The following is a 26,941-nucleotide window of genomic DNA, read 5'->3' on the forward strand; positions in this document are numbered from 1 at the left end:
GTAACTTGCTGATGCTGAATGAAATAGTCTATAGATATCAATTATATCCAGTTTGTTGATGGTGCTATTGAATTTAGCTAGGTCCTTACTTATTTTCTGCCTGCTGGGTTTGTGCATTTCTTTCTTTCTGTTTTGCTCCCCCCAACCCCACTCCCACCATCCATTTCTGGTAGTGTTAACGTCTCCAACTTGGTGGATTCATCTGTTTATCAGTTCTCAGTTTTTACTTCATGTATTTGACACACTGTTAGGTGCATATGTGTTAAGGATTGTTATTCTGCTTGAAATATTGACTCTATATTATCTTCTTTCTCCCTAAAGAGCTTCTTTTAACTTTTCTTACAAGGCATGTCTACTGCCAAAAAATTGTCTCAATTTTTGTTTATCTGACTTCATTTCTCCATTATTTTGGAAGAATAACTTCACAAGGTACAGAATTTTAGGTTGATGATTTTTACTCATGACTTTCTGCTCTGGTAAGTTGTGAATCTCTGTATGTACCTGTGTCTTCCAATTTTGGGGATAGCAGTGTGCCATGGTCTCACATCTCTAATGGATCTAAGAAAATATGTTGATTTTTTAGTTTATTCAGTTTTTCACTTGTTGTCAGGGTGGAATAGCAACTTCTAAGATTCTTACATGCTGGGCCAGAAACTGAAAGTGTTCCCCAAATTTTTACAGTCCACTAATGGGTCATGACCCATAGTTTGAAAAATAGTTTTAAATTATATGGAACTAACTTTTGACTAAGTGAAAGAAAACCTCAAACACAAAAGACTACATACTATATCATTTCATGTATACAGTGTTACAGGAAAAAATTGTGATGGAAAGCAGACTGGTAGTTACCTGGAGCCAGAGGCCTGGGAAGGGACTAACTGTAAAAGCAAATAAGGGAACATTTTGGGTGAGGGAAATATTCTGTATTTTCATTGTGGTACTTGGCTATATGACTGTATTCAGTTGCCAAAACTCAGCACACCTGTACTTCTAATGGATCTATTTTACTGTATGAAATTATTCTTTAGTAAAGTTGGGGGAAATGTAATGCTTAATAAAATGCCAATAGGTAAGACATTAACATAAGATTTAGTTGTTAAGTAATCTTCCAGTGGGTTACCAGAAAAAGGACTTTTAAAGGAAACTTCCAAAGCTGACAGTCAGTAGGAAAAAAAATGACAATTTTTTCTCCACAGGGTTAGAGTGAGACAGGTTGTCACAGTGTGAAGTTTCCAGGGATCTTGGTGCACTGAAGCAGTAACACATAGTTCAACCATGTTCTCCTACTATGACAGCTGACACTAATTCATAACTTGAGCTAGCCATTTGCTCAAAAACCTAAATATACTTTTCTAATGTTAAATTTCACGTGACTGTTTTTGATAGAGAATCATTTGCTGCTGCAAAATGTGAGGTATTGTCTTCGTGAAGTGCAGAATGTTTACCATTGAATGAAGGCAGCAGTAAAACTTGATGTTATTCTTCATGGAAGGTTTTTACTTCCACTGATTATATACTATTGAAACGTGACCATAGTATTTTATCTTTTAGGAACTGTGGAGTTTATTATGGACCCAAAACACAATTTTTACTTCATGGAGATGAATACAAGGCTGCAAGTGGAACATCCTGTTACTGAGATGATCACAGGAACTGACTTGGTGGAGTGGCAGCTGAGGGTGGGAATATTTTTCTGTTAAAGCTCAGTCTTGAGAACATGTTACCTTCTGGCCTTCTAAAGAAGGCATCGCTTTGGACAAGGGTTAAATTCTTGGTGGTTATCATGAGAACAGGAAAATGGGAGGTTAGAGGGGACATTACATTTGATACTGTCACATTAGTGTCACAGGCACTTTATGGGCTCAGTTCCTGCTGTTCCTGAGGCTTGCACGTGACCACATCATCTCAGCACCAAAGCCTTGTGCTCTATCTGAGGTTCATCATTCTGGGCCAGGCCAACATTAGATTTTTTAGGCAGGGTTTTTATGGTCGAGGCCAACAGAGTTGTCTGCATGCAAGTGCTGATGACTCCGACACTGTTGCTGGCACATGATGGGATAAGTATAGCTATTCAGAGTCACTCTTAGACATTTTTAAAGCATTTTTGATATTGCTGTGACATGTCCATTGTATTTCACAGAAGTATTAGTCCATAACTGTTCCTTTATTTTAAATAGTTTGAGAAACACTGGCCTGAACCAGATTTCCACAAAGCATATTCCTTCAAATATTAATAATAATAACTTAGTCTGTTTTGCTTTCTTTATTGAAAACAATAAATTTTACATTTAAGTAGTATGAATATTTTTTATCTCTTAGATTCTTGGTTCTTTATGTATCCTGAATCTAAACTGCTTTTTCCATGTTATGATGCTAACATCTTGATTATTTTGATAATTTTGTCTTTTCAGAACTTCTGTGGACAATAATTTGATGTTCCTTTTGCTGGTTCCTTGGGAATGATTGGTGGTTTTAATTGAATCATAAGATTCATCTGGGCCTCTATAGCCTTGGGAGCTAATGAAAACCAGGCACATCAGGCTAGTAAGTGTTAGTGTTAGGAAAACTGCAGTGGATTTAGAAACTTTTACAAAGAATGCTTATGTTGCCAGAATTCAAGGAAAAGGAGGAGATTTTTTCTGAAGCAGTAATCAAGAGGGTCCAGAATTTTTAAATGAAGGATAAGAATTCTTAAGGATTAAGGAAAGAGAAAGCTTTGGGCATTAGGGGAATCAGTACACATTTATTTCTGCAATTCAAATTGTAAGATTTTTGAAGACCCTTTAGAAAGAGAAGCAGACTTCTACCCTCGGGGTATGGGTTCTAGAGCTTAGGGGCACTACTGGATCTCATTTATAGTGTTCAAGGTGCTTAGGAAGCTGGCTTCCAAGCAGCGGTCAAACAAGGGGTCTCGCCATTTCATGAGTGCAGTGGTTTGAGCTGCAGGACCTGCCTCCAGGGTCAGAGGCTTCCTGGAATGAGGCTGCAGTGATATGAGCATCCAGGCTACAGAAGAGCATTGTTAGCCATGGTCAGGGAAAGCTGGTGAAAATGTTCAAGGTCCAGGGGTTCCAAAGAGTCAATGTCTAAGCCTCTAAGAATTCACATGGCACATACTTCCAAGTATCCAGAGACATGCTTTGGGCCAGTCACTTCTGGGCTCAGATAGAAGCCAACTTGAGATAAAAATAGGGAGGCAAGATGAGCCAGGTTGAAACAGGGCTGTGTAGTTGGCAATAAGATCACATCTTGGAATATGAACACATGTTCATCTTTTCCTTGTTGATATTTTTTTAAAGTTGAGTTTTTTGTTCAGACGTTAAAAAGTATTTCATTATAAAGGAGAAGAATAAAATGATGGTAGCTAACACTTTTGTAGAGCTTACTATATGCCAGGTACTTTTCTCTGAAGCATCAAGAGGTTAAGAAATTTGCTCAGAACAGAGTATATATAGAGACAGAATTTGAACCCAGGCAATGTGGCTACAGAATCTATGGTTCAAAACACAGTGCCATGAAGGCATTCAGTTTGTTCATTTTCCTTTCTTACTCTGTGATTCCTGATCTTTCTTATTCACACATTTAAAGAGATGAAACCTTTGCTTCTGTTTTATGATTCACCTGATTAGTTCAGTGTGGTGCTAAGTTACTTAGAGCTTTTCCCTCTTTAGCTTTTGCTTTCTTGGTTTGTCATTTTCTTATTTTGGGGGAAAATCTAACAAGGGAGTAAAGACAGTGACAGGATGTCCTCCATAACCTTTTCCAAATGATACTAGTTAAAGAGAGGTTTCCTGTATTGCTACACAATAGCCAAAATAATCATTATAGCATACTAATCATTCTGTTTATAATCTAGTATCATGCAATATATGTAAACATAAAACTGAAAAACCATCATGTCCCACTTTCTCTTTTGCTTTGTCACTCACTTGGTGATGAAGATCACAAAGATGACTAATGCCACACTTTAGCCAGAGCTGAGAATGTAGTCCTAAACACCACTTAATAATTTACTCTAAAAAAAGATTGATTTGATAACTGAGTGCTAATATTTTAATTGAAAACTGAGAATATCTTACCAGTAAGAAATTTAAATTTTGACTTTATTGAAAAAAACACTGATTTTTATATTTACAATTTAGTCATCAACTTGCTTCCTATCTCTATTTAATAATTCTAGAAACCCATAGTAATGAATATATTATTTCCAGTCTGCATCTGTTATTTAATGTATTTTTTGCTTTTGCCCAGTTCTCGAGAGGGAAGATAAAATATTTTATTTGGCTTCACTATAAAGTCCAGGTGTACATTTTATGTAGAAAAAGGCAAGAGCATCAATTTACTAAGTGTCATACTTGCCATAAAGTGGATTTTCATAAGCACAAATTCTTTTACCAGATTGCAGCAGGAGAGAAGATTCCTCTGAGCCAGGAAGAAATAACTCTGCAGGGCCATTCCTTTGAAGCTAGAATATATGCAGAAGATCCTAATAATAACTTCATGCCAGGGGCTGGACCATTAGTGCATCTTTCTACCCCTCAAGCAGATCTTTCCACTAGGATTGAAACTGGGGTACGGCAAGGTAAGGTAAAGTAAAACAAAAGGTTTCAATCTTTTTCAATTTTTGTGCCTTTATTACTTCTGGATGGGGTCTTCTCCCTGTGTCTTGTGGAAATGTCTAGTATTTTTTAAAATAATGGATTTCATTCTCATTAATCTTTATTTTTCCTTCTGAAATAGTTATTTTAAAGAACAACTAGAATTTTTAACCAATATGCTCTTTTTTAAAAAGCAGCAGTACTTGGTCAAGCCTAAGCAACAAATATTAAGTGTACTGTTCTACATTTTTACTTTGCCTTGTTCCGAAAATGATTTGATAGGACTAGTATCTGCAATGTCCAAGGTACTCTGCCTTCAAGGGATTTAAAGTCAAGTTGAAGAATAACATTAAATATAACTTAGTGCAAGCTAAACAATAATTAAATAAAAGTAAAAAAAAAGTGCAAGAGCTATCACAGTTCAGCTTATAATTGATAATGATCATAACAATTATTTAGCGTTCACTATGTACAGGCAGTGTTATAGGTGATTTTTCAATATGGGCTCCTTTAATCATGAGAGCCACCCTATAAGTAGGTTTTATTCTCACCCCCAGTTTATATATGAGGAAAACAGGGCACAGAAAAGTTAAGTGACTTGCCCAGGGTCACCCTTGGAACCAAGATTCGGAGCCAGACATTCTGGCTCAGAGTCTCTGAGTCACCATGTCTACTGCCACCTTACCTTAGTTGCCAGAAAAGTTATACAGATGGTGAGTTATGAAATAGAGCAATCCTTAAGATTAAGAGATGTTAGGCTGATATAATCAGGGCATGTTTCTAATGGGATATCTGGAGTGGATTTCAGTAAGCAGATTAACAGCATAACAGAGAAGTGAAGAAAAGAGAATTTAACTAAAGGTGTATCCAGAGAACTGTAAGAATATATGTGGCTAGAGAAGAGGGTTCAGGACAGTGACTAGATGTTGATATGGCTGGAGATAGAGGTTGAGAGGAAATCACATAGGGTCTTAAAAACCAAAGTGAGGAATTAGGACTTCTTGATGATAAGTTGGCAGAGAGCTCTGGCTAAAACACAGCAAGATCTGGTAGTCAATAAATAATAGCAAATTAACTTAATAGTAAATTAACTTAATAGAACATCTTAGAGAGAAAAGAGGGCACTTGTAGTTGAAAATAAAGAATCTGTGGGGCAAGAAAAGCTTGCAATGTACTTTAATAAAGGAGCTCAAGGATAAGAGAAATATAATTCTAAGAAGGACTTCCAGACTCATATCTTGGCACTGAAAGGATGATCCAGTCCAAGAAGCTTCCTGCAGCCATCCTCTTTGGTGTTCCCTGAGTGCCTTGTGTATTCCTCAGACATTGCCCTTGTTGCATTAGCTCATGCTAGTTTTGTACTCCTTGTCTACAATCTTTTACTCTATATAATCATTAGATTATGAGATTCTTACTGGAGGGACTATGTCTTCCATGTTACACCTGCAGCACCTTGCTCAAGCCTAGGCCAAGAAGGTATTCAGTGTGTGTTGGTGGGTGAGTTGGTGAGTGGATAGATGGTTAAGGGAGTGAATCCACCCCCTTAATTTTCTTCATGAAGACCCTGGGGTTCAAAGGATTCAAATGACCTGCCAAAATCACAAAAGGTTTTAGAACAATATTTATAACACCATGTCCTGATGACTTGAACTATTTCTAACCAGTGAGATGTGTAGGGCTCAGATTCTTGTCCTCTGAGATTCTATCATAGTAATTGTAGCTGCTATTTGTCGATCAGCTCTGCCAGGTATGGCACTTGGTTGTCAATCCTCCCAACAACCCTATAGGATAGAGGAATTATTATCCTTATTTTTCCAATGAGGAAATTGAGGGAGTAGAAGGAAGGGAATGCAAAAGGTGGTGATTGTGATGTGAGAGGGGAGAAGCAGTTTGCACTGTCTTCCAAAGTGAGAAGGGAAAAGAAGGTGCAGAAGAAGGTGGGTGGGAAAACCAGCCTGTGTGCCCTTGAATCACTATTTTAGGTCTTGGTGCTTTTGGGTGGCCACAACCTCCTCAGGCTTTTGATAAATTTTTAAACCCCTGTGAACCTCAGCTCCTCATGAATGATGGTAACTTCTCTATCTTGTAAGAGCTTGTGATGATTAGGTGTGAAATGTGTGTAAGGCCCCAGCAGGATGTCATGTTTGTTGTGTCCTCTCCCTTCAGGGTTTACTTTGAGTGGTTACCATGGTTTTTCAATTTCAGGAGATGAAGTCTCAGTGCACTATGACCCCATGATAGCCAAGCTGGTCGTATGGGCTGCCGATCGCCAGGCGGCCTTGACGAAACTGCGGTACAGCCTTCGTCAGTACAACGTGAGTGACCTGGCACCCTGCGAGTGACCTGCCGCTCTGCATCTCTCCAGCGGAGTGTGCCTGTCGTGGCTGGGCAGGCTTTGTCCTCTTCAGCTTATTTGCACGGGTTACCCTTATGTCAACAAGCAAAATAACCTTACTTGGGAGAATTGCCTGTGGGTCAGAATGGGGTTTAAGGACTTCCTGATTCAACTAGAAGAGACAGTTTGAAAGATTAAAATGATCAATCTGTGAAACCCTATATGAAATTCCTATTCATCCTGTAGGTAAGGCCAGCGGCCTGCAATCTGATATTATTTTCTTCAAAAGATAGTAATTATGTTTAGTTTCATCCATTTGGTAGATTTTGTTGCTTTTCTGTAGCATGTGAATTTCCTTGGTGCTGTAAGTCCCATATTTAACTTTATAGAAGGATTTATTGCTAACTCATGATACTCAAATTGTTACATGTCATTATTTCATCAAACCTCTAATCTTGTGTCTCCAACCGCACTGGCCTCCTTGCCAGTTCTTAGACACCCCTGCATGGAGATGTGTTCCTGTTCTTTCTTCCAGAATGTTCTTCCCCATGTGATCACAAGATCCCCTGCTCACCTCCTCAAGACTCCTTCCCCACTGCCCCATTTAAAATAGGACCTTTTGCTGTGTTCTGTCCCCTTAGTCAGCCTTGGTTTTCTTCATCTCACCTGGCATTATATCAGATACTTGTTTATAGACATGTTTTGTTATTTCTCTCTAGAATGTAAGCTCTGTGAGGGCAAGGACCTTGTCTCTTTTGTTCCTCACTGTGCCCCCAGTACCTGGATCAGGGCCTGGCACCTAAAAGGTGCTTAGTAAATGGCTATTAAATAAATGAATGAATGGATGAATGAGTGAATGAATGTAGGAATGAACCCAAGGCTCAGCTGGCTGGTTTTTCCCTTGATTCCATTTATTGGGTGGATTTGAGTCAGTTTTATTTTATATCAGTGTGTAAAATTTGGATACTTTAGTGTTGGAAGGAAGCTCTTTTGAGGTCACTTAGTCATCTCCCCTCCACAGTGCAGCAATCCTCCTCTCATCCTGCAGCAGTGTTCTGAGCAGCAATTCTTCCATATCTTGCAGACAAATCTCATTTAAGTTTCTTAACACTTATCACTTTTCTAATCTGAGACAATTAAATGTCTCCACCCCACCTACCATAACACCATTTCCTGACTTCATTTTCATAGTAAAATTTAGTTTTAAGTGTTCATTCCAGATGCATAGTGATTGTTGACCTGGATTTTTTGGTTTTGTTCTGTTTTTCCTGAGAGTTGTCCTATCACCTTTATTTTTTCTGAGAGTTGTTCATAGTAGAAAATACTTAGTAGAAAGATGAGATGCCACAGAAGTATCTTTCTGAATATGCTGTGGCCCCCACTTCCTGGGAACATGGCTTATTTTCTTCTAGATTGTTGGGCTGCACACCAACATTGACTTCCTCCTCAGCCTGGCTGGCCACCCAGAGTTTGAAGCGGGGAACGTGCACACTGATTTCATCCCTCAGCACCGCAGAGAACTCTTGCCTAGTCGGAGGGCTGCAGCCAAAGAGTTTTTATGCCAAGCAGCTCTAGGTCTCATCCTCAGGGAAAAGGCTATGACCGATGTCTTCAAACTTCAGACACAAGGTGAGGAATGCTCTTCTCTTTCCTCTACCTGTCTAGATTTTATGAAAAATCATTAAACATGCTTTTCTGTTTGCTACTCTTGCCTCCCTTTGCTTCTCTCACTGATTGACACCATCCTCTACTAATGTGTGTTTTATGATGAAATAGAGCTCTTTACATATCATGGATGGCCCCATAAACATGTTTAACCCATTGACTGTGACTTAAATAATCACCTAACAATGTAGAGATGGATCTCTAGTTCTTCCTCATCTCTTGCCAATCCCCTCCAGCTTCTGTTCCCTCGTGGCCTCCATTGTTGTACCCTCTGTACCTAGAGCAACTTCGTGGACCCTGGAAATAAAGACAGCGCTGAAGACTCAGATTCCCTTGGGTGACCTATGATTTAATGTTGAGTTATTTCCTCCCCTTTTTCCATCTATGATCAGATTTCTGCCTAACTAGAGACCTGGGGACTTGGCCGTCTCAGAGAATCTGCACACAGGAAGGACTGAGGGAGAGGTTCAGGCTGGGTCACCTGTGCTTTCCTGCTTCCACATCCCACTAAGTTGTTGCCCAGACCCTTCCTAACATCACGGGAAACTGGAAATTCATAATGAAAATTCAGTAACTTACTGCTGTTTCAGTCAGTTCTCCATTTAAAAAATTCTTCCTTCTAAACTGAGCAAAATATGGGCTCTCCCAAGCTTGCTCCCTAGTATTTGCTTGGCTAACTCTAATCTTCAGAGCAAACAGAAAAAAAAGATTCCACTTATCTCTTCATTATTAGTATTATTATTTTATTATAGGATCCTATTATTGGGATCTTTAAATTTCTAGATTCATTCAAAAAAGTTATATTGAAAGCTTAAGATACATGACTACACCTTTAGGAGATCTGTGCCCTATCCTCACTCTGTCCTTTTACATTAAATAAAATGCATCTAAATGTGCCCATATGGCATTCCTAAGCCTGAAATTAGCATTTTTAGAATGGAGTGTCCTCTTATTTTCACCTTCTTTTATAAAATTTATACCCGGCAGGGATATGAGCTTAAGAACAAATTGCTTCAATTTAGCTATGTTGTTCCTCTTGGATATTGCCTGACAGAGGATGTATACTGAGATGCCCATGGCTGGACCAGTAACATATAAGAGTAAACGAGGCCGGGTGAAAGGAAAATTGGGAGTGATAGAGATTGGTAACCTGGATGCATCTGCCCTACCAGAAAGGGGGGCCACTGTCCAGTTTATGCACCAGAGGATGAATTTAGGCAAATATTCTAATTTTCAAAAGAAGCTGAGTTTTTTTAATGATATTTCCTGAGAAATAAATGAAATACTTAATTTAAATTTAAAGCAATGAGAAGAACAAAGAAAACACACTTGAACTGCCAGTATAGGACCTGTGTTTTATATTGTCTTCTGTAAGGGATAAATTTATAGGCTTGCTATTCAGAAACATGTTGAATTTTAAATTTTTTCTAGATCAGTATTCTCCTTTTGCGTCCAGCAGTGGAAGAAGACTGAATATCTCTAACACCAGAAACATCACTCTTAGGGATGGCCAAAACAGTAAGTAATATTTTGTTGGAAGAGAAGTGTGCTTCATAGAGATATATCACATTTATCTGCAAAAAAGGATTCAGTCTGGTTATGATCAGTCGATTATATTTTTGCCATCCTGAGCCTAAACATTGGAAGCAAATATACCAAAGTAGTAGAATTATTTGGTTCTGGGTGGTAGAGTTAATGGTATTTATATTTCTTCTGTATTTTGTAAATATTCTAAAAATATGTCATAAAACATACTTAGCAAAATGACTGCAATGAAATATACCAAGATGTTAGGGATGCTACTACCACTGGATGATGGGGTTTGAAGTGGTCTTTTCCACTCCTTCGTACACTCTTTGCTTTGCTCTTCTTCTTCAGTGAGAATGTATTACTTTTTAATAAGAAAAACAAGATCCAGAATTACTCAGAGGGAGGATTACCCACTGCTGAGGCAGTGTTTCTGAGGGAAGTGGGTTACTAAGAAACTAAAATTTATTTAGTGCCTTATCACGGGTAATCTTTATCTTCACCACCACTGAATGAGGGGGAGTCACTCTTGTGCCCACATAAGGCTGATGAAACTGAGGCATGGAAGGTGAAGTAACTTACTCAAGACTAGTAAGTGGAACAGCCCAAGCTTGTTACCCAGCCTTTCTGAACTTGACTTCCTACTCTGGCACTTTTCCAGTGGAAAAGTTATTTTTGATTATAAACTAATTTGAGTGGGCTCAGGGTGGGGACTGATTTATTGTAACTGAAGTCAGGAGAGGCTGACACCTAAGCCAGAAGGCAGTTTATAAATTTATGGCTAGAGCAGCGTCCTTACAAGGACCAGAATCCTCTAATAGCTGGCGGCTATATCCCTTTTGCTTAGGACAGTTAGCATGGGAAGTCAGATGGGTGCAGAGTCCAAGCTGGGAGGGCTGGATAACCTTGAATGCAAGGTGCCATTGAACTATGGTAACTCCGTTGTAAAACTGTGCCTGCCCGGTGGAATAGAATCCTGACAGCTCGCCACAGCACCCCCCTTCCTGGACAAAGGAGGGTCTTCTTTACCTCAAACTATGTGTAGACATGCACTCAGTACCAAATTCTTTCTTTCTTCACAGAAATTTATTGGGTTACAGCTCTGTAGGTATTATGTCATCCTGGGACTCTGGTCATTATCTTAAGTTCATTGAGGACATGGAAAGAAAGTTTGCAAACTGAAGGAACAAAGCAACAACATACTCACAGACTCCAAAAAGGGACTAGTGATTACCAAAGGGGAGGGGTGGGGAAGGGCGGGTGGGGAGGGAGGTAGAAGAGGATTGAGGGTATTATGATTAGTACAATGGTGTGGGGGGGATTATAGAGAAGACAGTGTAGCACAGAGAAGGCAAATAGTAACTCTGTGGCATCTTACTATACTGATGGGCAGTGACTGCAATGGAAAGGACATGATAATATGGGTGAATGTAGCAACCACATTGTCTTTTCCTGTGAAACTTTCATAAGAGTGTATATCAATAATAACAATAAAAAAAAAGAAAGAGGGGAAATTCAAGATGGCATCGTGAGAGATCAGATGGAGAACTCCTCCCAAAACCAAAAATAGTATAAAAATATAGTTGATTAATACAACTAATCCCAAAACAGCAACAAGGAAGAAGGCTGAACCAGACTGCATACAGACCGCATGAACAGAGCAGACCTGACAAAACAGGGTAACGTAGAAAAGCCTTAATCCGGTAGGACCCAAACCCTTCCCCCAGCCCAGCTCACCGATGGGCAGAAGAGAAACGGAGCCGGAAGGGGGTAGAAGCCTGGGACTGCTGAACACCCAGCCCTGGAGATCTGCTTTGTGAGCAGAAATCTAGATTGTGTGGTGCTCTGGAGGTTGGGGAGTTCGGACAGGCGGAGTGCTTGAGAGACTGAGATTCCGGCCATTTGTGGAGGAGGGGATCCACACCCGGCTGCTCTGGGACAAGGGGAAGGCAGGAGGTCTGAGAGGTTTCCTAGCAGCAAGAGGGCTGACGAAGGGGTGGGATTTGCATGGAGCTTGCTGTGCAGGGGAGGGGAGGGCTGGACAAGGTTGTCTGGGTGCGCTCTGCCCAGAAGGCTGGGAACTTTGAGGAGCTTCAGATGCTCCATTCCCCTGGCTGCCTACTCAGCTCCGAGGCCCCCCACTGTGACACTCAGCCTGCTGTGCCCTCCTTTTAGCCTGCTGGCAATGGTACACAAAACTGGCAGTCACTGTGCTAGCGTCAAGCCAGCCACAGGGAGGCCCTGCGTACAACAGCTAGAGAGAAAAGGCACAGAGGCTTGCACCTGTGTGCTTGGCCCACTGGCTCTGACACAGAAGACAGGCACTACAGACAGAAATCAGGAAACAGATCTTTCCTCCCCCCAGGCACCAGCTCTGCCCCCCTGTGACCCTCAACCTCACTCTAGGAGACTGAGCAGCTCCAGAGACTGGAGCTTCTGGGCACTAGTGAGCACCACACAGAAATAAAAAACGCCAAAAGAACATGGTTCATCCAATGAGTTCTACACAGTGGTATAGAGGGCATGTCAAAGTGTGGGCAAAGGGTCTGTTTGTTTCTATGCAGAAGATCAAGGCCTAGCTTGGCTACCCAGAAAATGAACTAAGATACGATATGAGGAGGAGCTTCCGGCATCAGCACTCTCTGGAGGACTGGTGCCGGGGGATGATCATCAAAAAGCCTCCACAGGAATCCGGGCGATGCTGTGGTTGTGGCTGTGTCCACCCCACTGTTTCCTGGACTTGCCATTGGAATGAGGAGGGAGATGTCTAGGCTGGCATGTGCATACAGTGAGACAACGAATTTGACCGGATCTATACTGTTGGAACTCAATCAGGAGTTGGGAGGGGTGCAAGTTGTAGCACTCCAAAATCTTACGACTATAGACTATCTGCGGTTAAAAGAACATATGGGATGTGAACAGATCCCAGGAATGGGTTGCTTTAATTTGTCTGACTTCTCTCAGACTGTTCAAGTACAGTTGGACAATATCCATCATATCATAGACTAATTTTCACAAATCCCTAGGGTGCCTAAATGGTTTTCTTGGCTTCACTGGAGATGGCTGGTAATTATAGATTTGCTTTGTTTATGTCACCGAATTCCTATTATGTTAATATGTGTGCGCCAGTTAGTTCGTAGTTTAAAACCTATACATGCTTAAGGTACTCTACAAGAAGATATGTCAAAGAAATAATCAATCCTCCCATGTTTTCTTCCATATGCTACCTCTATAGCTTTTCTTCTTCCTTCCTAATTACAACCCTTAAATAGAATTCATGCCTCATATCGAATTTACCAAGTATCATAATTTCTCCAGGTGGTAAAGATACCTCGAGACAAGTGCTGGGCATAGAAGCCACAGGGCATAAATCTGCAAAGAAGTAAAAAGCTAACCTTTTCAAACAATATGGCTTCTCTCTCACTTACCAACTTTACATTTCCCTGTATGGCCCTGGAAGATGACTGGTTAGCCAGAGACGGGTAAGATTCCTCAAGGGAGGAACAACCTAAGACAGGCACAGTCGCAGGGGGGCCATCAGGTGAGAAATTGGGGAACAACAGTGGTGAAGCTTAGAACCTCACCCCCCCCTGTGTTGAGAGAAAGCTTCTGCATCCATGGATGTTTTATTGCCCTTGTCTAGCTCGGATTAGCACATAGTCTACAGGCATACACTTGATCATCTACATTTGCTCTCTTACAATACTAAACTATGTTTTCTACCTTTATCTTGCATCTACCTACCACTTCAGCAGTTTATTAAAAATAAAAATAATAATAAAGGGAGAAATGTGGGATCCACATATAAATCAAGTATAAAAATCAAACAAATATTCATATTTGGCCTGATTGTTTATAGTTCATAATGCATGATGAAAACCGAAAGTTTCTGTGATGAATGCCCTTGTACTGTTCACCATGTAAGAACTTATTCACTATGTAAGAATTCATTCACCATGTAAGAACTTGTTCGTTATGCTTCAGAAGATTGGAAACTGAAGAGAACTAGGCTTGAAATGGATCAATGACTGTGCATTGAGCATTGACCCCCCCATGCAGAATTTTATTGTTGTTAACAACCTTTTGATCAATAAATATGAGAGATGCCCTCTCAAAAAAAAAAAAACATGGTTCAGACTAAAATCTCACAAACCCCAGAAAAAGGGCCAAATGAAACTGAACTCACCAATCTTCTTGAAACAGAGTTCAAAATAAAAATTATAAACATGCTCCCTGAAAACTACAAGACACTCTTAAGAGAAATTAAAGAGGACACTAACAAATGGAAACTCATCCCATGCCCTAGGCTAGGAAGAATTAATATTGTTAAAATGGTCATCCTGCCTAAAGTAATGTACAGATTCAATGCAATCCCTATCAAAATACCAACAGCATTCTTCAACGAACTGGAACAAATAGTTCTAAAATTCATATGGAACCACCAAAGACCCTGAATAGCCAAAACAATCCTGAGATGGAAGAATAATGTGGGGGGATCTCACTCTCCAAATTCAAGCTCTACTACAAAGCCACAGTAATCAAGACAATTTGGTACTGGCACAAAAACAGAGCCACAGACCAGTGGAACAGAATAGAGGCTCCAGACATTAACCCAAACATATGATATATGGTCAATTAATATATGGTAAAGGAGCCATGAACATACAGTGGAGAAATGACAGTCTCTTCAACAGCAGGTGATGGCAAAACCAGACAGCTACATGTAAGAGAATGAAACTGGATTACTGTCTAACCCCATACACAAAAGTAAATTCGAAATGGATCAAAGATCTGAATGTAAGTCATGAAACCATAAAACTCATAGAAAAAAACATAGGCAAAAATCTCTTGGACATAAACATGAGCAACTTTATCATGAACATATCTCCCTGGGAAAGGGAAACAAAAACAAAAATGCACAAGTGGGACTATATCAAGATGAAAAACTTCTGTACAGCAAAGGACACCATCAACAAAACAAAAAGGCATCCTACAGTATGGGATAATATATTCATAAATGACATATCCAATCAGGGGTTGACATCCAAATTATATAAAGAGCTCATGCACCTCAACAAACAAAAAGCAAATAATCCAATTAAAAAATGGGCAGAAGATCTGTACAGACACTTCTCTAAAGAAGAAATTCAGATGGCCAACAGGCACATGAAAAGGTGCTCCACATCGCTCATCATCAGAGAAATGCAAGTAAAATCCACAGTGAGATATCACCTCACACCAATTAGGATGGCCAACATCCAAAAGACAAACAACAAATGTTGGCTAGGATATGGAGAAAGCGGAACCCTCCTACACTGATGGTGGGAATGTAAACTTGTTCAACTGTTGTGGAAAGCAGTATGGAAGTTCCTCAAATACTAAAAATAGAAATACCATTTGACCCTGGAATTCCACTCCTAGGAATTTACCCTGAGAATGCAAGAGCCCAGTTTGAAAAAGACAGATGCACCCCTTTGTTTATCGCAGCACTATTTACAATAGCCAAGAAATGGAAGCAACCTAAGTGTCCAATTATAGATGAATGGATAAGGAAGATGTGGTACATATACACAATGGAATATTGTTCAGCCATAAGAAGAAAACAAATCCTACCATTTGCAACAACATGGCTCTTGTATATTTCTCTGCATCTCCATCAGCATGTTTATTTTTATTTTGAATTCTCTTTCAGGAAGACTGGTTAGGTCTGTCTCCTTCTATGGTGTCTCTGTTATCTTGGTCTGACTGAAATTTTGCCTTTTCATGGCGATAGAGATAATTTGCAGAGCTGGCACGAGTAACGGCTGGAAGAACTTCCCTTCTTGTTGGTTTGTGGCCTTCCTCTCCTGGGAGAACAGCGACCTCTAGTGGCTTTTGCTGGGCAGCTGCGCGCAGACAGGGCTTCTGATTCTTGCCCGGCCGATATGGAGTTTATCTCCGCTGTTGCTGTGGGCGTGGCCTGCCTCGGGCTGCCCCTTCGCGAGGCACTGGGTTCTCGCAGGTGTGGATGTGGTCTGGATGTTGTCCTGTGTCTTCTGGTCTCTCTTTTAGGAAGAGTTGTCTTTGTTGAATTTTCAAAAATATATGTGGTTTTGGGAGGAGATTGCTGCTGCTCTACTCATGCCGCCATCTTGGCTCCACCCTCACCCTATCCATTTTAGGCTGGTGTGTTTATTCATTTCATCCTGAAAAACAACCTCCAAACCCTAGGAGTATCTTACTCTAGACTCCTTTACACTGAATACAAGTTATCAGCAGCAGTAATCACAGATGTGATTATATGAGCTATGTGTTATTTGGCATGGATCTTCACTAAGGCCCTGAACAGTATTTTGAATTATTCTGCATTTCTTGGAATTTTTTTTTAATTAAAAAATAAATATATCATCAAAAGCCAACATGATTGCTATACACTATATCCCTTTAGTAATATTTTTCAACAGTAATCCAGGTCTGAATATAACAGCTTTCAGAAGTGTTATGGTGAGTCTCTAATTAATGCTAATCAGCAGTGACCATGGTTGAAGAAAAGAGTGCTCTAAGCAGGAAGTCTAAGGACCTGAAGCACTTAGGAATCTAGAGTAGAACCAATTCTTAGTGTCCTCAGTGAGAAGACCAAGTATTTTAAATATCCCAGGCTTGAAAAATCTCCTTACTTTGTTCCCAGTAGTCATCTCTCACGGAGCCCTGCCCTCAGCAATAATCATAATAGCTAAGATTTATGGAGTATTTGTTTACGTTTAAGATACTATGTTAAGCACTTTCCATGGATTTTTTGATTTGCATTTTCAGAACAGGCCAATGAAACCACTGTTATTATTAGAATCAGCTTTATAAATGGGGACCCAAAGCTTAGATTAATATTTTTCTTAAGGTCATACCAAAAGGAATTGGTAGAGTGAGAATTTATACCCACACTCCAGGGTGTATGTGCTTACCTAACACTGTACCAACACTTAACTTCTATACCTTATTAAATATATGTGAAGGTGTTTAAGGTTTTCTTGTAGGGGACAAAATATCTGGGAGAGGGAGGAACAAGTTCAAGTTTCCCTATAATATATAAAAGAATTAAGAGTTTTCCTGGCAATATCTTTACTATGATTCTATGGCATTCACATCAGTTAAGTAAATTTTCATGTTTTATGAATTGAAAAAAAACCAATCTGGTATAAATGGAAGTATTTTCTCTTAAGAAGGGTTAAAGATATTGACAAGATATGGGTGAAATTTCATTCATCCATATGTTTAGTACAAAGTTTTTGAAAAAACAGATATTCTGAGTAATGTGAAGTAGAGAAAAAAGATGTCTTTGTCCCTCCTTTTTTCCCTTAAGGAATTTACCATTTGGCAGAGGAGAAGTGTGTATGTTGGGAAGATGGATGGTGCAGTGTTTGTTAATAATGCAGGCCCTCCAGTCAGACTGTATGGGTTTGAATTCTGGCTCACCTCCTGTCAGTGACCCTGGGGCGAGTCGCACATTCTCTCTCTGCATAGAGTGTTATCAGCCATTGTAGTGGTAATTACATCCTTGGTGTATTGTGGATATTAAATGAGACAACACAGAAAGCATTAGGTCATTATATGCCATATTAAGCAGTCAAACATTAGCTGTACCATCATCATCATTATTAAACTATTGCCTTGTTACTGTTAAAAGAAAAAAGTAGATATCTATGCCATATATTAATTTGAAAAGTTGGTTAAGAACAATAACAATATCCTATTTTTATAAGAGAAAAATATAAGCTTAAATGTTCATTTTTTAAAAGGTCTGAAAGGATTCGCACGTTAAAAATGTTTAATAGTTACATCTGGGCAATGGAGAGGACTTAACTTCTTTATGTACTTCGGTATTTGACTTTTGTGAACATATTTATTTTTGCAATTTTTAAAAACTGATAAAGAGGAAAATCACTGTCATAAAACTGTATGAGGGCAGAATCATCATGGTGTTTTATATGCAGAAGTCCAAATATTCAGAGGAGAGAAAATTCATTCCACCTAGACCGACTCTTTCCAGGGACAGCGAGGGGCCACGATGTGCATGAAAGCTGGGTTTTCAGTTGGAGCGGCCGGGCGCCCGCTGCGTGGAGAGGGAGGAGCATGCGCAAAGAGACGTGTGCTAGGGGTTGGAGGCACATACGGACCATGTTTGTTGGTGCATTTTCCTGTTTGATCGGAACATAGGGCTGTGTAGAAGGACGCGACTTAAGATTGAGAGTTTGGTGCCTTCCAGAGCAGGCCACGTAGTTTGAAGGCGGTGGGAACATACTAGGAAGCCTCAGCGGGGAGGATTGGGACTGGAAGCAGGAAGTCCAGGGACGACCTCCTCTGGGTCAGCTGCACCTGAGGCCATAGGCCTGAGTCAGGGGAGAGCAGTTGGAATGGAAAGGAAGAAGTGCATTGCACAGGTATTCTGGGGGTCGAATTTGGCCGCTTTGTAGTGAAAAGCAAAGGAGAAGGCAAAGAGGACAGGTTTTAAATCTGGATGAAAGGAGAATAATGGTGCCAGTCGTGAGCTCATAGGTCAGAAGGGAAAGGAGGGCGGGGAGGAGATTTGTTGGACCCATCACATTCATTTTAAGGTGCAAATAGAACATCCAGCTGGGAATGACTAATCAGAGTTCTGGAAAAAGAAGGTCAGGGCTGGAAACAGATTTGAGCTGTCAGCACCAAAATGGTGCGTGAAGTGTCAGGAGCTGATGAAAGGATTTTGGTCTGCACTCTCTACCCCACAAAACTTTTGATTTCTGTCTCCTAGGATAGTCTTTAACCAATTCTGTATTCACAAAATAATATGTTGTATATTATATTTGTGTAGTCTGTTACAGTTTATGAAACACTTTCCCATTTATTTAATCATTTTTATATTCTCATACCCATTTGATGGGTCAGAATGTATCCAAAAAACAAGACTCAGAGATTTTAAATTACTTAGTCAAGATTACAGATGGCAGATTTGGATCTTAAACCAGAACTTCTCTTGATTCATTGTATTTTCTACAACACTGCAGCCTTTCTTGTTGAGGGAAAGAGATCTAAAATAACCTCAACATTAAAAAAGCTAAAACTCCACTTTTTAAAAAAGGAAAGTTTGAAGTTCACCTTCATTGACATTTGCCTGATGGATTTTTTTGGTCAGCAAGTTAAAAGATGTTGCTATCCTAAAAGCTAGTTGTCAGCTGAAAGTGAAATTTTTAGATTTGCAGTTATTGAATAAATGTATGTCTTCTAATTTTTCTTCAATTTTTCTCCCTTTCCATAAAGATGTAGCTATAGCTGTAACGTATAACCGTGATGGGTCATACAGCATGCAGGTAAGCCTCACGGCTTTTGTTGTACAGTTCAGAGCAAAACCTCACCTCTCTCCTACTGAGTCACATCTTTTTTCACTCTGCTTTCTCTTACCCATTAACTATTATGACTATAGTTAGGAGAATGTCCTGTGCTTTTTATTTCAGACCAATGCGGGGAAATTACCCCCTTTACAGTTTCTGATTGCCTACTCAGTTCGGCTGTGGTTCCCTTAAGAATAAAAATTTGGTAAAACATAATAGCCTTGAATCAGATATGTGACAAACCCCTGAAGTGTGTGCATGTATTTACATCTAAAGCAGCAGCTCTTAATCTTTTTGGTTTCAAGATCCCTGTATACTGCAAAAAAAGTATTCAAACTGCCAAAGAGCTTTTGTTTCTGTTAGTTACATCTATTAATATTTGCCATTTAGAAAGCTGAACTGAAAACATTTTTTTAATTATTTTCTCAATGTATATTTTTAAAAACATACATAAAATTTTCCATTATAGCCATTTGTATGTGTACAGTTCAGTGGCATTAAATACATTCACATTGTTGTGCATCCATCACCACCATCCAACCACAGAATTTTTCTCTTGCAAAACTAAAACTCTGTGCCTGCCCATCAAACAGTAACAGTGGGGGGAGGCAAAAGACAAAAACAAAACCCAGTAATACCCCTCCTCTCTTCCCTCCCACCCTGGCAGCCACCATTCTGCTTTCTGTCTCTGAATTTGACTACTCTAGCTGCCTCACATAAGTGAACTTATTCAGCATCTCTGCCCTTTTGTGAGCTGTTTCACTTAGCATAATGTCTTTAAGGTTCTTCCATGTTACAGTATGTAGCCACAGTTCCTTCCTTTACAAAGCTGACTAATATTCCACTGCCTTAATATATTACACTTTGTCTGCTAATGGACACTGGGTTACTCCCACCTTTGACTGTTGTAAATAATGTTTCTATTTATGTGATATACAAATATCTCTTCAAAACCCAGTTTTCAGTTCTTTTGGGTTTATATCCACAAGTAGAATTGCTAGATCATGTGGTAGTTCTATTTTTAATTTTTTGAGGAAGCACCATACTGTTTTCCACAGTGGCTTCACAATTTTACATTCCTACCAACACTGGATAGGGTTCTGATTTCTCCACATTCTTGTTAGTAGTTTATTTTCTGGTGTTTGTTTTGTTTTATTTTGTTTCTTATAATAGCCATTCTAATGGATAACGAGTGGTTCCTCATTGTGGTTTTGGTTTACATTTCCATAATGACTAATGATGTTGAACATTTTGTCATATGCTAACTGGCCATTTCTATATCTTCTTTGGAGAAATTATTTAAGTCCTTTGCCTATTTTTTAAATCAGGATGCTATTTTTTGGCTGTTGAGTTGTAGGATAAACTGAGAAAAGTTTTAAACTTGAAGATTACACAAGTACACCTTCCATTAGCTGTCAGAGCCATAACATTATCACAATTCTGCAGTCTCTAGGCATTTCCACTGCATACATGTGAGAGAATGAGGGTTAAAAAGCAAATAACACTAGTATTATTATGAAATAGTTTGACTTTGAGGACCCCCCTGAAAGGGTCTTTGAAACCCCAAGGGATCTGCAGGTCATACCTTTAGAATCTCTAGTCAAAATTTTTATGATAGCCCTCAATGAAAAGAATTCTATTACCCTTGCAAAATGAAATGCTAAAGGAATTAAAAAGCAGTGTGAGAACTCAAACAAATTCCTATAGTAAGGTACAAATTCAGAGAATAGCATAAATCATTTTTCATAAGAGTCAAGAGACTTCAAACCTTGCAACTGGACTTATTGGTGATCAGCTTTAGCTCTCCCAACACAATGAGACACATTGGTTTTCTTTCTCTGAAATCCAAAAAAACTATGGGAAGTCTACCTATTTTAGTATATGAGAGATGTAATTCATATTGGAACCTTTGATCTGGGGACACTTTCTTCCCCCGTGGTAAAGTAAACTGTGGATTTGTTTTAATCTGCTCATGGAACTACATTCACAAATATAGAATGCTTTGTAAATCTTTAAACAAAACTTCTCATTCTAATCTTTATGTCCTGAGAATTCCACAAACATTCAAATGACTGTTTTAGTATGTTACAAAGCACAGTAAAATTTCATATTTAACTTAGGATAGGTGAGAACCAGTGCATAAATAGTGCAGTGTGTTTTATTTTACCTTAGCCTACATAATATATTTGGAAAGAGTAGCCACAGGACTTCGACACTATAACATCATGGGAATTGAAATGAAAAATAGAATTCAAATGGATTTCCTGTGTGAGAGGGAAATTTTTTCTTGAGTGTGTATGTGAGAAAATATTCTTTAAAACAGAAAGGTTTCATACCCTTTTGTTAGCTTCCTTGAAAGATTAAGTGTGAAACCTGTCTCCTGTGGCACTGTTTTGAATGAGAAAATTATGGTCAATCTTCAGCTATATCTTCTTAGATTATAACTGAAACATGTTAGTGAGATAAAGGAAATACCATCTAACTATATGGTTCTAGATTTTCTTATTACTGACTTTGGCACAGTAAAACTAAATTTGACTTGGGTACTCAGCAATGAATACTAACATGTAATATACTCAACCAAGTTTTAACAATTTTGCTTAATTTGTTGGTATTTCTATTTCACACTTTTATTGTTATTCTTAAATGAACCTTTATCCATAGCATTATGGTTATGTTATCTATAGATATGTTATCTAACTTTTATTTTTATTTTCTTACTGCTCTTTCTATCTACAGTATTTTGTTTATGAATCTTAGGGGGGAAGTTCCCCTTTTTAAAAAAATTTTACCATTACCTTTTGAAACTATTAATAGTAAAGAATCGATTCTGATTTTAATTTTGTAGGATTGTTCATTTATTTTAAGGATCTTATTTTTCTGTTTTTTCAGATTGATGATAAAGCTTTCCAAGTCCTTGGTGATGTTTATAATGAGGGAAACTGTTCTTACCTGAAATGTTCTGTTAATGGAGTTGCTAGTAAAACTAAGCTAATTATCCTGGAAAACACTATTTACCTATTTTCCATGGTAATGTCTTTTCTTTATAGTAACACTGTTGGGGTTTAGGAGAAAATGGCTTGCCCAGAGGCATTCCACTAGAAGGGATCCCATCCTTTGATTCCTACTGTGACTGTTCTGTTTCCCTCTCCATTCTTTTTCTTTGCCCATCTCTGCCTTCTCCAGTTCTTTCGTTGACAGATTCTCATTTCTAGACACAAGCCTCTTTCTTCCTTTAATTCTGAAACATGTCCTTACATGCTTCTTGTCAGAGAATAGCTCCCTCCTCAGTGGACTTGATGCCTGGATACTTTCCCAGCCATCGTCCTCCTAGCACTTGGGATCCTGGGGTTTGGGAGGAGGTGGCCACTGAGAGAGGAGCTATGGACCAGATGTTCCTTGTGGGGAAGGTGGGCAGTGGGAGGGTGGGTGGTGGTGGTGGTGTCCTGGCAGCCAGTGACGGGTGGGCAGGCTGGGCGTGGGCTTGGTTAGGAGCTTGTTTCCTAACCCAGTGCTTTGCTTTTGGTTAGGAGCCCACTGCCCGGGAGCCCTTATTGTTCTGCCTGACCCTAAAAAAGAGAGTGGATTATCAGATGCACTGTGGCTGCTTCAGAGTCTTGTCACATGTGTGACCCACTGTACAGATCAGTCCCTTGTGATGAGATGCCTTCAGTGTTGAAGTAATAACAGTAATGTGTATGGAATCAAAGATAACTCCACTTTACCAGGCTGTGTGCTATATATCGAGATACTGTAACAACATGATGGTAGAGGCTATAGAGTGAGTGGTAGCGAGCATTAGTTCTGGAATATGAACTGCTTTGGTTCAAATCCTGGCCGTAACACTGAGCAGCTGTGTGAACTTGGGCAAGTTAAACTCCGGGCTTCAGGTCCTCCATTTATAAACAGAAATAATAACAGTACCTGCCTCATTAAGGTTAAGATGATTAATGACACATATATATGTGTAACTATTAAGAACTGTTTCTGGCTTAGACTAAGCACTTAATAGTGAGGATGCTACTAAAAATGGATTTGAGACAGTGGCTATCTTTTATCAACAGTTACATACATTAATTCCCGTAATACCCTGTGAAGCATGAGACCATTACTCCTTTATAATGAGAAACTCAAGGCCACAAAAAGCAAGATTAGAACCCTGATATTAAAGATGACTAATATTTTACAAATAACTTGAAAACAATCATTACTTCAGGTATATAAATAAAAGTAGAATAATAAGATCCTGATTTCACTTTGTTTTTTGTTTCTAGGAAGGAAGTATTCAGGTTGACATTCCAGTCCCCAAATACTTGTCTTTAGTGAGCTCTGAAGGAACTCAGGGGGGTGCCTTAGCTCCAATGACTGGAACCATTGAAAAGGTAATCACTTAAACTTACAGAGAATGATGTCCAGTAAGACCCAGTAAATGTCTGTTGAATTTTGTCATACATGTCCTTTTCCCTTCTCTAAATGTTGTTCATAAAAATGCATCCATTTCAAGAAAACAGAGAATCCTGTAGGTTCAAGTACTGTATTATAGTCTTCAATGAAAATACTCATTTACTTAATTTATGATAAGGACTGTTGTTTTGAAAGTGGAAATTTCCATCAAAGTACAAATACCTGAATTGTCTTTTTATGATTAAAATGGAGCATTCACCAAGTGTTATCCAAAAGGGCTGTTTTTTAATGTGAAGTTTAACAGCAAACAATTTGTCATTAAGTAACATTTTCTCTGATATACATAACTGTACTATTAAAAATCACCGAGGATTGGGTGGTATGTGGGGTTTTCAGAGATGTTTTTCCTTTTTCACACTTCTGGCCTGCACCATTGACTTTAGAACCTGACTGCACTGTGTGATGATTCCCAAACTCCTTGATAATCATGTTAACCAAGAAGACAGTGACACCGGATGAGGTTATGGATTCATTTGTACATGTAAAGAGAAAAACAGATATTTTTCTGAGGTTGTCAATAAGTTTAATTCTTTCACATGAAGATTGTCTGTGCACCTACTGCCCAGGGCCATGAAGATGTGGATCACTATCTTTACCTACAAAGGGAAACCAGGGAAGCCCCTCCATGATGCCTGTGGTGGAGACATTTAAGGAGATGAGTCTTTCCTATGGGTGGTATGTCTTGTCTGTATATTTTTGAAGGAAAAAGAGAAAAGGATCTCAAGATACAAAAAGTGTATTTACCTGATTCGAGGAAAACTAGATGGTTTGGGCTGTGGGGATTGAAAGCTAAGCAGCGCCCCTCACTGACAGCAGTGCCGGGCCAACCTGTCATTCTCCAGTGTGCATCAGGACGCCTGTCTTGGGCAGACAAGACAACCACGTACACTCAGACCTCCGCTCTGTATGTTCACAGACCAACTCCAGACCATGAAGGACCTCTGTGTTTCTAAATATTAACCTGTCTCTCTGAATCTCTAGGTGTTTGTGAAAGCTGGAGACAAAGTAAAAGCTGGAGATTCTCTAATGGTTATGAACGCTATGAAAATGGAGGTGAGAGAGTTCAGTTGCCAAGTAACTGTGGAAGCTATTAGACCTAATTGTTCTTTTGCCTTATTTTGTAAGTTAATATCATTTTAAATATTAACAGCCAGGGATTGATGAAGCACTAACTGCAGGAAATAAAACCAAATTGTTCTTCTCTCAAATGCATTCCATTTTAATTTTGTGCAATCACACCTGTCATTTCTAACTCTGAAATCAATGAAATTATCAGTAGCTTAGATTCAGGCAGTAACCTGGCTGAACATTATCTGTTGGTATTTTCTCACGCCAGACTTAGGATGCCAGACATTAATATCGAAGTGAAAACCTCAGTCAAATTAAGTGAGCTGTTTTGGTTTTTAGATGGTTGGAAATTGTAAGCCAGGAGTTCTCAGCCCTGGCCAGATATTACCATTACCTAAGGAGCTTTTAAAAATGACTTCCCCATTCTGGCTGAGTTGGGCTTTCCCAGGGTATGGCCCAAGGATCAGTTTTTAAAAGCTTCCAGGTGAAAGTCTACTGCAAAGCTTGAACTGAGAATTACCAGCTAGACAAGAGCTTCCCGACTGGTGACCTTGACTGTGTTACAGGTGTGTCAAGGTGGGGACACCTCTCAATCCCTAGGCACACTGTCAAAGTGTTACCAGTGTCTCTGTGTGCTGTGGTAGGGAAAGTGCTGGGGGACACTGAGAGACGACGAAACGTCAGGACAGTTGGCTTTATTTTTCACTTTGCATCTTCCTTGACATGGAATATGCTCAGTCCTCATCAGTACTGCAGCCATGGTTTGTCGTGACTTGTGTCTCTGCAGCTTACCATTAAGGCTCCAAAGAGTGGCACCATCAAGAAAGTGTTCTACAAAGAAGGTTCTCAGGCCAACAGACACTCTCCTTTAGTCAAGTTTGAGGAGGAAGAATCTGACAAAAGGGAGACAGAATAAACTCCATAAAAGATGTGTCCAGTAAAGCAGTAACCTATGATAATGTCCTTCACAAAAAGAGAAAGTGCCTCCTTGCTTTTCTCGGGGTCAAATAAACAGCAGTTGTATGATGATTGTGTTGTTATGCTAAAACACTTTCATGTTCATGTACTTGGATCACAGATACAACAAATTATCTGAAAGTATTTCATACTAATAAAATTGAATTATACTTTTTTATTGGAAGCTTATGTGCTTTGTTTCTACTTCAGATTTATACAATATAGTGTCTTTTAAGAAAGCGGGCAGCAATTTGATCAAAAGAGAACTGGAGGAGAAAAGGTTGTGAAATTAAATGAATTATTTCCCAGTCACAGTCATAATGAAAATGGCAGTAACATATTGTAGAGACAGATGCCATAGAGCTAAAGTCAAAGTTTCGTTTTCACCAAAGAGTAACTCACAAGGCAGTCTAGAGACATGGGTGGTATTTGTTCCCTGTCTTTGTGATTGAAAAATTACTATCAAGAACACCTCTACCTTTATTGTTTTTTCTAACCTTGCACAAATACACATATTTACATACTTATGTGTGTCCATGTATGTTTTAAAAATAAGTATATAAGTTTAGGTTATATGCTAGAATATTTATTAATATTTAATTTGGGTAAATTAAAAAAATAATAATTTCACAGAAAGCATGGATAAGTTTAGAAAGCCTGACTGCTGAATCCTTTTTTCTAGAAACATGTTTTCATTAGGGGAAGAAACACCTCTCAGTTTTCTTTACTTTTGTCTAGATTCTGTCTGTCACTATTACTAAGGGACATGACTCCCTCTGCATTTTCACATATCCACTGACATGTTAAATATTTGTGTGAACTGAGTTTTTGCTGCACACCTAAGATGTTAAATGTTGTGGAGAATACAAAGAAATAGAAATGATAGTCTCTGTACCTAGATGCCTATGATTTAATTGGGAAAAATAAAGACACAATCATGTCAAAGGTTATGTGGAAAAACAAATCTAAAATTAGTCTATTTCCTG

General features: G+C 39.1%; 1 protein-coding gene across 3 annotated transcripts in view; it reads left to right on the top strand.

Annotated features, from left to right (window-relative positions):
* The window catches only part of MCCC1 (methylcrotonyl-CoA carboxylase subunit 1), a 62,589-nt gene extending 36,450 nt beyond the window's left edge, over positions 1-26,139 (top strand). The window contains exons 10-20 of one of the 3 annotated variants that reach the window (XR_012129345.1): positions 1,552-1,679; positions 4,399-4,582; positions 6,804-6,913; positions 8,346-8,562; positions 10,030-10,116; positions 19,396-19,445; positions 22,359-22,496; positions 23,741-23,848; positions 24,314-24,605; positions 24,912-24,983; positions 25,786-25,803. Coding sequence is in view for 1 of the 3 variants with exons in the window: in XM_017665814.3 (XP_017521303.2) it covers positions 1,552-1,679; positions 4,399-4,582; positions 6,804-6,913; positions 8,346-8,562; positions 10,030-10,116; positions 19,396-19,445; positions 22,359-22,496; positions 23,741-23,848; positions 24,912-24,983; positions 25,786-25,914 (1,223 nt within the window). In the remaining 2 variants the exon portion in view is untranslated. Of the gene's footprint in view, positions 1-1,551; positions 1,680-4,398; positions 4,583-6,803; positions 6,914-8,345; positions 8,563-10,029; positions 10,117-19,395; positions 19,446-22,358; positions 22,497-23,740; positions 23,849-24,313; positions 24,984-25,785 lie in introns of all 3 variants that reach the window. The other 2 variants (XR_005057293.2, XM_017665814.3) reach the window with 2 other exon arrangements.
* The last annotated feature ends 802 nt before the right edge of the window (positions 26,140-26,941 follow it).

Source organism: Manis javanica, chromosome 3 (genome assembly GCF_040802235.1).
Source record: "Manis javanica isolate MJ-LG chromosome 3, MJ_LKY, whole genome shotgun sequence".
Taxonomy (NCBI): Eukaryota; Metazoa; Chordata; class Mammalia; order Pholidota; family Manidae; genus Manis; species Manis javanica.